The sequence below is a fragment of the Phocoena phocoena genome, chromosome 1 (assembly GCF_963924675.1).
Source record: "Phocoena phocoena chromosome 1, mPhoPho1.1, whole genome shotgun sequence".
Lineage (NCBI taxonomy): Eukaryota > Metazoa > Chordata > Mammalia > Artiodactyla > Phocoenidae > Phocoena > Phocoena phocoena.
In genome coordinates this window covers 126,391,127-126,405,791 of record NC_089219.1, presented here as the reverse complement: position 1 = coordinate 126,405,791, position 14,665 = coordinate 126,391,127, and the positions used below count along the sequence as shown (strand labels likewise).

General features: G+C 36.1%; 1 protein-coding gene across 1 annotated transcript in view; it reads left to right on the top strand.

Annotated features, from left to right (window-relative positions):
• The window catches only part of NME7 (NME/NM23 family member 7), a 215,408-nt gene that overhangs the window by 72,214 nt on the left and 128,529 nt on the right, over positions 1-14,665 (top strand). The window contains exon 9 of the mRNA XM_065897952.1: positions 11,397-11,498. Within this exon, the coding sequence (XP_065754024.1) occupies positions 11,397-11,498 (102 nt within the window). The remainder of the gene's footprint in view (positions 1-11,396; positions 11,499-14,665) is intronic.

Sequence of the window (14,665 nt, the reverse complement as noted above, 5' to 3'; positions counted from 1 at the left end):
GAATGGAATATCTTTTTCCATCCGCTCACTTTCAGTCTGTATGTGTCCCTAGGTCTGAAGTGGGTCTCTTGTAGACAGCCTAGATACAGGTTTTGTTTTTGTATGCTTTCAGCTTTCTGTGTCTTTTGGTTGGAGCATTTAATCCATTTACATTTAAGGTAATTATCGATATGTATGTTCCTATTACCGTTTTCTTAATTGTTTTGGGTTTGTTATTGTAGATCTTTTCCTTCTCTTGTGTTTCCTGCCTATAGAAGTTCCTTTAGCATTGGTTGTAAAGCTGGTTTGGTGGTGCTGAATTCTCTTAATTTTTGCTTATCTGTAAAGGTTTTAATTTCCCCATTAAATCTGAATGTAGTCCTTGCTGGGTAGAGTAATCTTTTTTTTTTTTTAACATCTTTTTTGGAGTATAATTGCTTTACAATGGTGTGTTAGTTTCTGCTTTATAACCAAGTGAATCAGCCATACATATACATATATCCCCATATCTCCTCACTGTTGCATCTCCCTCCCTCCTGGGAAGAGTTATCTTGGTTGTAGGTTTGTCCCTTTCATCACTTTAAATATGTCCTGCCACACCCATCTGGCTTCCAGAGTTTCTGCTGAAAGATTAGCTGTTAACCTTATGGGGATTTCCTTGTATGTTATTTGTTGCTTTTCTCTTGCTGCTTTTAATATTTTTCCTTTGTATCTAATTTTTGATAGCTTTATAAATATGTGTCTTGGTGTGTTTCTCCTTGGATTTATCTTGTATGGGACTCTCTGTGCTTCCTGGACTTGATTGACTACTTCCCTTCCCATATTAGGGAATTTTTCAACTATAATCTATTCAAATATTTTCTCAGTCCTTTTTCTCTTCTTCTTCTGGGACCCCTATAATTCGAATTTTGGGGCATTTAATGTTGTCCCAGAGGTCTCTGAGAATGTCCTCAATTCTTTTCATTCTTTTTTCTTTATTCTGCTCTGTGGTAGTTATTTCCACTATTTTATCTTCCAGTTCACTTATCCATTTTCTGCCTCAGTTATTCTGCTTTTGATTCCTTGTAGAGAATTTTTAATATCATTTATTTCGTTGTTCATCATTGTTTGCTGTTTAGTTCTTCTAGGTCCTTGTTTAATGTTTCTTGTATTTTCTCCATTCTATTTCCATGATTTTTATCATCTTAACTATAATTACTCTGAATTCTTTTTCTGGTAGACTGCCTATTTCATCTTCATTTGTTTGGTCTGGTGGGTTTTTACCTTACTCCTTCATCTGCTATGTGTTTCTCTATCTTCTCATTTTGATTAACTTACCTTGTTTGGGGTCTCCTTTTTGCAGGCTGCAGGTTTGTAGTTCCCGTTGTTTTTGGTGTCTGCCCCCAGTGGCTAAGGTTGGTTCAGTGGGTTGTGTAGGCTTACTCGTGCAGGGGACTGGTGCCTGTGTTCTGGTGGATGAGGCTGGATCTTGCCTTTCTGATGGGAAGGACCACATCTGGTGGTGTGATTTGGGGTGTCTGTGAGCTTATTATGATTTTAGGCAGCCTATCTGCTAATATGTGGGGTTGTGTTCCTGTCTTGCTAGTTGTTTGGCATGGGCATCCTGGTCGTAGAGTGGAACTGGTAATTGAGTGGAGCTGGGTCTTAGTGTTGAAACAGAGATCTCTGGGAGAGCTCTCGCCAATTGATATTATGTGGGGCTGGGAGATCCTTGGGGAACCAGTGTCCTGAAGTCAGCCTCCCACCTCAGAGGCTCAGGCCTGACACCCAACCAGAGCACCAAGACCCTGTCAACCAGATGTCTCAGAAGAAAAGGGAGGGAAAAAAAAAAGAAAGAAAAACTAAATAAAATAAAATAATTAAAATATATTAGTAAAATACAAATATTAAAATGTTATAAAAATCCAAAAGAAAGAAGAGAGCAACCAAACCAATAAACTAATCCACCAATGATAACAAGCGCTAAAAATTATACTAAAACAAGAAAGAAAAAGAAAAAAACGGACAGAATCCTAGGACAAATGGTAAAAGCAAACCTATACGGACAAAATCACACAAGAAGCATACACACACACACTCCCAAAAAGAGAAGAAAGGAGGGAAAAAAAGAAAAAATATATATATAATAGGAAGAGAGCAACCAAATCAATAAATCTACCAGTGATAATAAGCTCTAAGTACTAAACTAAGATAAACATAAAACCAGAAACAAATTGATGCAGAAAGCAACCCCCAAGTCTACAGTTATTCCCAAAGTCTACTGCCTCAGTTTTGGGATGATCCATTGCCTATTTAGGTATTCCAGAGGTGCAGGGTACATCAAGTTGATTGCGGAGATTTAATCTGTTGCTCTTGAGGCTGCTGGGAGAGATTTCCCTTTCTCTTGTTTGTTTGCACGGCTCCTGGGGTTCAGCTTTGGATTTGGCCCTGCCTCTGCGTGTAGGTCGCCCCCTGGCATCTGTTCTTTGCCCAGACAGGATGGGGTTAAAGGAGTGGCTGATTAGGGGGTTCTGGCTCACTCAGGCCAGGGGCAGGGACGGGTACAGAATGCAGGGCAAGCCTGCAGCGGAGGAGGCTGGCGTGACGTTTCACCAGCCTGAGGTGCACCATGTGTTTTCCCAGGAAAGTTGTCCCTGGATCACGGGACCCTGGCAGTGGTGGGTTGCACAGGCTCCTGGGAGAGGAGGTGTGGATAGTGACTTGTGCTTGCACACAGGCTTCTTGGTGGCTGCAGCAGCAGCCTTAGTGTTTCATGCCCACCTCTGCTGTCTGTGCTGATAACCATGGTTCGCACCCTTCTCTGGAGCTCATTTAGGCAGTGATCTGAATCCCCTCTCCTTGTGCACCCCGAAACATTTGTCTCTTGCCTCTTAAGCAGTTCCAGACTTTTTCTGGACTCCCTCCCTGCTAGCTGTGGTGAACACACGCCCTTCAGACTGTGTTCACGCAGCCAACCCCAGTCCTCTCCCTGGGATCTGACCTCTGAAGCTGGAGCCTCATCTCCCAGCCCCCAGCCCCCCCAGCAGGTAAGCAGACAAGCCTCTCAGGCTGTTGAATGCTGGTCGGCACCGATCCTCTGTGTGGGAATCTCTCCGCTTCGCCCTCTGTACCCCTGTTGCTGCGCTGTCCTTTGTGGCTCCGAATCTTCTCCCCAGCTCACCCCGTATCTCCACCAGTGAAGGGGCTTCCTAGTGTATGGAAACTTTTCCTCCTTCACAGCTCCCTCCCAGGGGTGCAGGTCCTGTCCGTATTCTTTTGTCTCTGCTTTTTCTTTTGCCCTACCCAGGTGTGAGTTTCTTGCCTTTTGGGAAGTCTGAGGTCTTCTGCCAGCGTTCTGTAGTTGTTCTGTAGGAGTTGTTCCACACGGAGATTTTTTTTTTTTGAAGTATTTTGCAGGGAGGATGGTGATCTCCACGTCTTACTCCTCCGCCATCTTGAAGGTCCCCCCCACCGTAATTATCTTAACATCATTTATTCAACCAGTGACAGATGTTTCCCATTTCTTAAATCTTCCCTTTTTACATTTTCCTTCTTTTGTGTGTTTGATTGACTTTTTAAAAAATATGGTTAGAAGCAACTACCTTTATTAATGCACATTATATTATAGTTTTATTGTATATAAGATGAAGAGACTCGTGGAGGCATATCTTACAGTAGCCTTGATCCTGAGTTACATTCTCATACAGCATCAGGTAGTATTGAATTTGGTAGCAAGTAGTAGTTGAGGACGTTAATGTTTTATGTACATATCTGAGGCAAGCCATATTTCCCTTTGGTAAAAAACTTTTTTTTTTAAAAAGCCTCATCTTTTTCTTTTATTTTTTATTGAGGTAACATTGGTTTATAACATTATATGTTTCATGTGTACAACATTATATTTCTGTGCTATACTGTGCTTTGAAAATACCATACATGCAATTTTTTTATATACTATACATTTACTCTTAGAATTTTTTGATCTTGGAATTCTGGAGATAAAGATAAAAACAACACTGAGTGTATTTGTCATTTCCCCTGAGAAATCAGGAGTTTGAATGACAATAGCAATATTATACTTTAATGTCAGGACAGCCCAGAATGATTGATATTGATGTACTTTCTTTGGTTTAATCTTCTCAGTAAGATATTGTCTATAATTACTATTTAAATCTTGTAATATTAATAAAAGAACCTACTTAGGAGAAGGAACAGAGGGACTGTTTGGAAGGGGAAAAACTACCTTATTTCAGAGTAATTATTAGTCTTGTGAGTAATTTTTAGTAATGGTTATGATTTTTATTCAGCTTAAAATGGCTTATTCAGCTGAAAACAAGTATTTCAGATTATTGGTTTGTAGCAGTATCTTAATGGGAGAATGCACTATATATATGAACCAGAATATATCAATATCCAGGTACCTTTGAGATGTTACTGCATTTATATGATATAAAATTTTATTTATGCTAAGAAATGTTGTTTCCTTGAATATTTTCCCCAAAGGGAAAGAGTGTTTTTATCCCAGTAATATTTTATTGAAGTAAATATATTCTTATGAATGGTATATAATCTCTGATTCTTTTAAAGTTCTTTTCCCATTTCATGATTCAGACTATTTCATTCAAAGGAAGTTGTATGATGGTCTGTATTCGTATACTAGAAATGCATATGATTGTGATATCTTACTTTGGGTAATTTGGGATAGCAAGAATCAGATAGCAAATCCTGGGTCTCATTTGCTATTGTGATTGTTGTATTTCCTCTTGGGTCTCTTATTTTTCATGACAGTTAATATTTAGGACTCAAGCTTTAAGTTCAAGGAAGAGGTAAGTTTTTAAATGCTGATACTGGATGTCTCTTAATTTTATGAGATTTATTTAATTCTATAAAGTAGGCCATGTAAAAATAATCTTAAGAGGCAACATAGCCTAAAGAAACAAAAACAGGTGATCTGATTCTTACTTTGACTTTTAGTACAGCACTTTACCCTCTTTGTCTTCAGATTCTTACTTATAAAAGAAATAAGATATATAAGGTCATATTAGTGGTTCCATCCATTTTATTGTTTTGAACTTAAAGATGTAAGGGTGTGAAATGTAGAATATGTAGTGTGAAATAGTACAGCATCACTGACACTTTTGTACCAGATATTTTTTAATAATTCTACTCTAGTTCTAGGTTTTCCCATGTTACTTGCTTCAAACTGTAAAATTTTCCTGTTTCCCAAAATTCATTGCAACAGCTTACAGCTTCCTGACCTCAGTTTCCTTTGTTGTTGTTGTTTTTTGGCTATGGAGTCAGATGCAAAGTTCAAATCCCAAACACACCCACCAGCTGTGTGACCATGGAAGTTATTTACCTTCTTTAAGCCTTAGTTTACCCATATATAAAATAGAAACAACACTATTACTTTATGAAGTTATTGTGATTAAATGAAATAAACCATGTAAAGCAGTCTCACATACTGAGACTATTGCTTTAGTAAATATTAGCTATTTTTATTATTACTACTATTATTGTTATTACTGTAGCTGAGAATCTTTATAGTAGATTCTGTGTTGATCATTTACAGTTAAATTTGCTGTTTCAGCATTTGCAGTCATTAAAAGGTAATAATTCCATCTTATAGAGTTATCATGATCCAGTTATTTACCACACATGTATTATCTCCTGTGGGCTGTACAATGTGTTGGCTACCAGGGAGACAGAAATGAACAAAAAAAGCACACTACCTGCATTCATGGAGCTTATATCCTGGTGAGGAGAGATATTAAATCAGACATCCCACTGCAACTACTTAAGGAAACTGCTTAAGGATGGTAGTCAAAAGGCTATTAAGGAAGGAGACAAGTGCTTTTTTGTTTGACAGTGTTTTGCTTAAGTAAAAACCTAGGTGACTTGAGAATTCTGTTAATTCTTTTAATTAATTAATTCTCGTAATCTGTTAACAGAATTCTCAAGTCCATTTTTTAAGGAACACTTTTTGCTATTGATGGAGTCCTTTTTTCAACATTTTTCTTTGCATTTTGTGCAGCCCTCTATGTTTATCGTTTTACTGGTATTTGTTATTAATACTGAAAGAGAGACAGGTGAAAGAAAGGTGGGCAAAATTTACACTTCTGTTTTTGGATAACATGCTCATGCCTTCTTCTACTCCTACTGACACCTTGGCTCTTGACATTTATGTGTAGGCAGTACTTCAATTTCATTAGACAGAAAATCCTACTCAGCATAATTATCCATAAAAATCAATTTCATATGACCTTTGTGAAATAGTAAAGTGACTTCAGGGGCATACATCTAGGGATTCTAATGAATAGGGTTCTGTGTACCATGTTAATTATGAAGTTCTCTCCCTCCTTTAACTTCTGGCATTTCTAGTAGGCATGATGACTGAGTTTGGATTAATATTTAAATATTGTTCTGTAATAAATTGCCTTTATTTTACTTTGGCATTATGTATCATAAACCTTCAAAAATCATTAAAATGGTTTACATGGCCCTCCATGATCTGGCCTCATCTCTTAACTGCTTTCCTGTGTTCTTACTCAGATCCTGATATCATGGCTCCTTTACTGATCTTCATATACCCCAACTGTACTTTTTCCTCCAGGCTTTATATGTATTTTCACTTCTGCCTGAAGTGTTTCATTCATTGAATGTTTCAGACACTGTGAGGGGCACTTTTCTTTGACCATGTTTTCCATTAAACCACTTCACATATAGAGTTAAGAACCCTAAAACAGTATACTTCCATTTCTTCTCTCCTATTCTGCGTGCTGTTGTCATACATTTTACATCTATATATGTTATAAACTCTGCAATACATTTTTAATATTTTTGCTTTAAAAAATCAATTACATTTTTTTCTTTTTTAGTTGCTGTGAAGTATGTTTTATATTTACCCACATATTTACCATTGTTTTGTATAGATCCATATTTTTGTCTGGCATTATTTTTCTTCTGTCTGAAGTACTTCCTTTAACATTTTCTATGGTATATGGCTGCTGGTGGTGAATTCTCTCAGATTTTGTTTGTCTGAAAAAGTCTTCTTTTAATTGAAATATCAATGATTTACAATATTATATTAGTTTCAGGTGTACAACACAGTGATTCAATATTTTTATAGATTATATTCCATTTAAAGTTATTAAAAATAATGGCTATATTTCCCTGACAGTATATCCTTGTTGCTTATTTTATGCATGCCAGTTTGTATCTCTTAATCCCATAACCCTATCTTGCCCCTACTCCTTTCGCTCTCCCTACTGGTAACCATTAGTTTGTTCTCTACATCTGTGAGTCTGTTTCTCTTTTGTTATATACATGTGTTTGTTTTATTTTTAAGATTCTGCATATAAATGATAACATATAGAGTATTTGTCTTTCTGTGACTTACTTCACTAAGCCTCTAGGTCCATACACATTGTTGCCAATGGCAGAATTTCATTCTTTTTTATGACTGGGTAGTATTCCATTGTATGTATATATACCATATCTTATCCATTCATCTGTTGTTGGATACTTAGATTGCTTCCATATCTTGGCTCTTGTAAATAATGCTGCTATTGGAATGCATGTATCTTTTTGAATTAGTGTTTCCATTTTCTTCAGATGTATACCCAGCAGTGGAATTGCTGGATCATATGGTAGTTCTATTCTTAGTTTTTTGAGGAACTTCCATACTGTTTTCCATAGTGGCTGCACTAATTTACATTCCCACTGAGAGTGTACTTGGGTTCCCTTTTCTCCACATCCTCACCAGTGTTTGTTGTTTGTAGACTTTTTGATAATAGCTATTTTAGCAGGTGTGAGGTGATATCTCATTGTGGTTTTGATTTGCATTTCTCTGATGATTAGCAGTGTTGAGCATCTTTTCATGTGCCTGTTGGCCATCTGTAGGTCTTCTTTGGAAAAATGTCTGTTCAGTTCTTTAATTGAGTTGTTTGTTTTTTTGATATTGAATTGTATGAGCTTTTAAATTATGTTTTGATATTAACCCCTTATCAGTCATAGCATTTGCAAATATTTTCTTCCATTCAGTAGGTTGTCTTTTCATTTTGTCAATGGTTTCCTTTACTGTATAAAAACTTTTAAGTTTAATAGGTCCAATATATTTATTTTTGCTTTTATTTCTTTCGCCATAGGAGACAGATCCAAAAAAATTATTGCTACGATTTACGTTAAAGTATTCTGCCTATGTTTTCTTCTAGAAATTTTTGGTTTCAGGTCTTACATTTAGGCCTTTAATCCATTTTGAGTATATTTTTGTGTATGGTATGTATGAGGAAATGTTCTAATTTCACTCTTTTACATGTAGCTGTACAGTTTTCCCAGCACCACTTGTTGAAGGGACTGTCTTTTCTCCATTGTATATTCTTGCCTCCTTTGTTGTGGAGTGACCATAAGTGTGTGGGTTTATTCTGGGCTTTCTATTCTGTTCCCTTGATCTATGTGTCTGTTTTTGTGTCAGTACCATGTCATTTTGACTACCGTAGCTTTGTTGTGTAGTCTGAAGTTAGGGAGCATGATACCTCCAGCTTTGTTCTTTTTTTCCTGAAGATTGCTTTGGCAATTCAGCATCCTTTGTGGTTCCATATAAATTTTAGGATTATTTGTTTGAATTCTGTGCAAAATTTTTTGGCTATTTTGAAAGGGATTGCATTAAATCTATAGATTGCTTTGGGTAATATAGCCATTTTAATAATATTAATTTCTGCAGTCTTTCCATTTCTTTGTATTGTCTTTAATTTCCTTCATCAGTGTTTTATGGTTTTCATAGTATAGGTCTTTCACTTCCAAGACAAGGATGCCCACTCTCCCAACCTTTATTTAACATAGTATTAGAAGTCCTAGTCACAGTAATCAGACAAGAAAAGGAAATACAAGGCATCCAGATTGGAAGGGAAGAAATAAAACTGTCATGATTTACAGATGATATGGTACTATATAGAGAAAATTCTAAAGTCTCCATGAAAAAAAACTATTAGAATTAATAAGTGAATTCAGTAAAGTTGCAGGATATAAGGTTAATATATAGAAATGTGTTGCTTTTCTATACACTAATAATGAACTATCAGAAAGAGAAAGCAAGAAAACAATCATCATTTAAAGTTGCATCAAATTGGCTTCCCTGGTGGCGCAGTGGTTGAGAATCTGCCTGCTAATGCAGGGGACACGGGTTTGAGCCCTGGTCTGGGAGGACCACATGCCGCGGGGCAACTAGGCCCGTGAGCCACAACTACTGAGCCTGCGTGTCTGGAGCCTGTGCTCTGCAAAAAGAGAGGCCACGATAGTGAGAGGCCCGCGCACCATGATGAAGAGTGGCCCCCACTTGCCACAACTAGAGAAAGCCCTTGCACAGAAATGAAGACCCAACACAGAAAAAATAAATTAATTAATTAATAAACTCCTACCCCCAACATAAAAAAAAAAAATAAAAAATAAAAAAATAAAGTTGCATCAAAAAGAATAAAATACCTAGGAATAAACTTAACCAAGGAGGTTAAAGACCTATACTCTGAAAAAGTCTTTATTTTTCATTCATTTTGGAAAATATTTTCCAAATGTTTTCTCAACCGGGTATAGAATTCTAGATAGGTTGTTGTTTTTGTTTTTATCCTTATCTTTGTTCTACTGTTATGTTTCTTTTTTTGGATGTTTCTAAGGTTTTTGTTTTTGTTTTTACTGTTTATCACTGGGTTGTTTTGTTTGTTGTTGTTTTATAGCCAATTTGATTATGATGTGCCCTACTTTATTTTTCTTTCCATTTATTCTCCTTTGATTTTGTTGGATATGTGAGTTTGTGGGTTTCATCAAATTTGAACTCTTTTTAGCAATTAATTCTTGAAATATATTTCTGTTCATCACCCTTTCTTTCTTTGGGGCTCCAATTACACAGCTTGTCATTGTCCCACAAGTCTTTTTTTTTTAGTTTTTAAATTTTTCTTTATTTCTCTTTCTCTCCATGCTTGCTTTTTAATAGTTTCTATTGCATGCCTTCAAATTCATTGATATTCCACAAAATCTTTTCCTGTTTATCCCATATAGTGTATTTTTAAGTTCAGATGTAATTTTCATCTCTAGAAGTTCTATTGGGATCTTTTTAATATCTCCTGTTTTCTGTGCATTATGTCCATGTTTCCTTCTATATTTTGAGCATATAGAACCTATTTATAGTGACTGTTTAAAAATTCTTCTGTAATTACATCCATCATTTCTGTCATTGCTGGGTCTATTTATTTCCTTCTGGTGATGGTTCATATTGTCCTACTTCTTTGCATGCCTGGTAGTTTTTACTATATGCTGATGTTGTGAAACTTACAGTGTTACATGGTATTTTTGTATTCCTTTGAAGAATGTTTGACTTTGTACTGGCAGTCAGTCAAGTTACTTGGGATCAGTTGGACCCTTCTGAGACTTGCTTTTAAGCTTTTATAGGAGAGGTATAGAGCATTCCATATCTAAAGCAAGTTTAGGCCAATTACTATGATGCAGTACCATTCTGAGGAGTCTCCCTGATGCCCTGTGTATCATATGAGGGCTTTCCACTCTGGCTGGTAAAAGCACAAACTCTCAGCCTTGTGCTATCTTTGTGAATTGTTTCATTTTCTGCTTTCCGGTAGTTTTTTTTTCAGCCTTGGGTAGTATGCTTTATACATACACAGACTCTTAGTCAAAGGCTCAAGTGAACTTCTCTGCAAATCCCTGTAGCTTACTCTCCTGTAGCTCTCCCACCTCCTGTAGTATTCTGTCCTGCAAATTCTAGCCTCATTGGTCTCCCTAAACTCCAGTCTTTGTCTCTTCTACTCAGTGAGAATGTTGGGCCTTTTTGTGTTTTCTCTACCTATCCCACTGTCTGGAAGCCTTCAGGCAGTAAGATGGGGCTGTTATGTAGCTTTTGTTTTCCTCCTCTAGGGGATCATAGTACTGTGCTGTTTGTCATCCAGTGTCTGAAAACTGTTGTTTTATATATATATTTTTTTAGTTTCTACATGTTTAATGTGAGAGAATAAATCTGGTGCCTGTTTTTCCTTATTGCTGGAACTCATTATGATTTTTATAAGTTTCTTTGTGGTAAACACTTTAGAATTTATATCTCTAGAAGTGTTTGTTTGACAGTACTGTGTTCAAGGGGAGAGAGCCTTTTAAAAGGAAGATGTACTAGAAGCTAATTTCAAATAGTGAACATGTCAAGTGGTAAAGCATTAAACTAAAAGTGGTAGTGGTAGGAATGGAGAAAAGGGGACATATCTAAAATACATTTTTGCAGGAAAAATGGACAAAATGTGGGAACTGCTTGGCATAGAGGGTACAGGTAGAGAAGATGTCAAACATAACTAACATTTTGAGTTCAGTAGAATAGTGGTACAATTAAAAGAGGAGGAGTAAAAGATTATTAAATTCTAATTGTTAATATTATTTTATATTACATATTATAGGAAATGGTGACAGAAATGTATTCTGGCCCTTGTGTAGCAATGGAGATTCAACAGACTAATCCTACAGTGACATTTCGAGAATTCTGTGGACCTGCTGATCCTGTAAGTTATTGTTTAAAACATAAAGTTTGTTTTATCCATTAACTAAATATCTTAACAGGTTTTTGATGGTTTTAGTTCTTTAAAAGAAATAATACAAAATGAATGTAATAGATACAAATGTTTATTCAAAATCGCATTTTACGTCCTTTATTTCTTATACAGTATTGCCACAAAAGTGAATTTTTATTAGCCTCGTGACAATATAGAATGGGCAGAAACACTGTGGCATTTTCTTTTATTGTTTCTTGTTGCTAAATTGTGTAGGTAAGTAAATTTGTTAAGCTCTGTGATAGAAATTGTCTAAAGTATTAATTATCCTTTGACATAGGGAGGCCATAAATAAAGCTCTCAATGGGAAGAATATTGATATGGTGGCTTCATACCAGATATGTAAATAAATATGAGCAGTGGAACTTATGTGAAAAGTGATATTCTCTAGTATGCCTTTCAGTTTGCTTCAGGTTTTCTTCACATGGACATTTGGTGGTAAGGGGAATGGAGACAGGGGTGGGACTGAAAAGCAGAAGTAACATTTGAATACATATGCAAAAGCTCCATGCAAATGTTATAAGCTGGGTAGGATTATAGGAAGTATTACCAATTTTAAACACTAACTATAATTTAAATTTACCCTTTATTTCACTATCACTTGTAAAGTTTATTGATGAAGAACAGCCAGTTCAATTTAATTCAGACAATTTATTGAGTTCCCTTAAATGTAAGATAAAAAATTAGCAGCATCTATTAAGAAGCCAGCTTGTATGAGAGTGCTGCTAGATTAAGCCCTGTAGGAAAAAAACAATACACCTGTTCTCAACAATCAAAAAGCACATACAGGACTTCCCTGGTGGTGCAGTGTTTAAGAATCTGCCTGCCAATGCAGGGGACACGGGTTTGAACCCTGGCCCAGGAAGATCCCACATGCTGTGAAGCAGCTAAGCCCGTGTGCACCAACTACTGAGCCTGCGCTCTAGAGCCCATGTGCCACAACTACTGAGCCCGTGTGCCCAAACTACTGAAGCCTGCGTGCCTACAGCCTGTGCTCTGCAACAAGAGAAGCCACCACAATGAGAAGCCCACACACCACAACGAAGAGTAGCCCCTGCTCGCCACTAGAGAAAGGCTGCACACAGCAACGAAGACCCAATGCAGCCAAAAGTAAATAGATAAAATAAATTTACAAAAAAAAAAGCACATACATAAAGATCTTTCCAAACACTTACAGAGCAACATACTAGTAAGGTCTAAAATATTGTTAGTTCAGGTAAAATACAAATGGTGAAGGGTTGTTTATTAAGGGAGCAATTAGTATGACCTGAAGGTAATTAAAGAATCTTTGTAAGAGGAAGAGAGATGTAAACAGGGATTTTAAAGATGAATCAAGGCATGAAGAGAATAGGGAAAGCTGTAAAACTCTATGTACAAAGGTAACAATGAAAGAATTTGAAGATTTACTATGGTATACAGCAGGAATATTCGCTTGGCTTCAATGGGAAATGCATACCTAGAAACACAAGGAAATATGTTTTCTGAGAGGAAACAAGGTAAGGAATACTGGTAGAGATGAGTATGGGATGCATAGCTTTAAAAGCCAGGCTAAAAATTATGGATTCTGTATAATTAGAATACTGTATAGTAGAAAATAGGAATTCCTTGTATGTAGTTTAATTTTGGATATACTAAATTATTCCTTTGGTGAAACTAGAGCAAACTAAATTGGAAGAGATTAAAGGCAGGGGCTATAGAAAAGGAAAGGAGCAGACCTGATGACATTACTAGAGAAAGAGTTGGCAGGACCTACTTTATATCTTTTCAGGGAGAAAGAAGAATAGAAGTAAGTAATATGTGTGATTGTGAAAGAGTGATTATTAAAATGTGATTCTGCTTTAGAGGACATTAGGAGAAAGTGGTGGTGATATTATTTATTTATTAAATATTAATTGTAAGATATTAAGAAGGAATACTTTTTGGCTAGATGAATAAGCAGAGCTCAGTGTTTGCCGTTTTTAATTTTTGATTTGTGTTTTATGACCAAGAGGGGGTTTTGTTCATTTGTTTTTTAAGATAATTAAAATTATGGGTGACCAGAGGTAAATTAGAGAGAAACTAAGACCAAAAAAAAAGAATGAGATGAGTTTGTTCATTCTTTCATTCATTCAATAAATATTCATTGAACCTGTGCTGGTATTTGTGACTATAAAGAAAGAAGCTTTAAAGAACTTACATTCTATGAGTGGACACAAATATATAAGTGGTTAGTTTCCATGTTTTGTGGCAACTGCATTGTTGGATGTTTGTATTGGGTACTATGGGAGCCCAGAATCATAGCATTTAGCTTAGTCTGGGGATGGATGATGAGGTCAGGGGAGTCTTCTTGAAGAACATGACATCTGAGCTAAATTATGAGGAATGAGTAGATGTTAGCTAAGTGAAGAAGGTGGGGAATGATAGGAGTAAAGTTATGAATGCATAAAACAGCATCACTTTTGGGCTGCAGCAAACTGTTATTACTGTAGCTAAAGTACAGGGCAATGAATGGTAGAAGTTAGGTCATTGGGGGAAGAGTTGGAAAGTGAGCAGGTGAGTAATCATAGAAGGAAGAGTCCTGACAATAAAAAAATTTGCTGATTCCCTTTCTTTCTAGATATTTATTCAGTGAACATTTATGGAATGAATAGTATAATATGTACAAGACTCACTGCTTGGTCCCATGGCTGGGCTATAACAAAGATGACTAGAACAAGGTATCTTTCCTTAAGGAACTCATAATCTCTTTCAGGGTCCTAAGTCTTGCATCATTAAGCATAGTTGGAATTACTCCACTATATTTTTTTCATTCTAGTTATTTATGAACCCCTTATTGCATTATATCAATACAAAGTTGTATCACAGGGATTTTAAAATTTGGTACTAGTTTAACATATAAAATGTTAACAGTGGCTGTCTGCGTGGTAGGATTATAATAATGTTCAGTTCTACTTTCCTGTATTTTACAAATTTTCTTCAAAGTATTTATATTACGTTTATAATTAGAAAAATACATTTTATTTTATCATAAAACCTGAAAGTAAGTGAACTTTTAAATGAGCAGTTGGGGCTGATTCAGGACTGATTTCTCCTCTTTAGTTTCAGGGTCCTGAATTATGTACTGTTCCTAAGTATAGGTA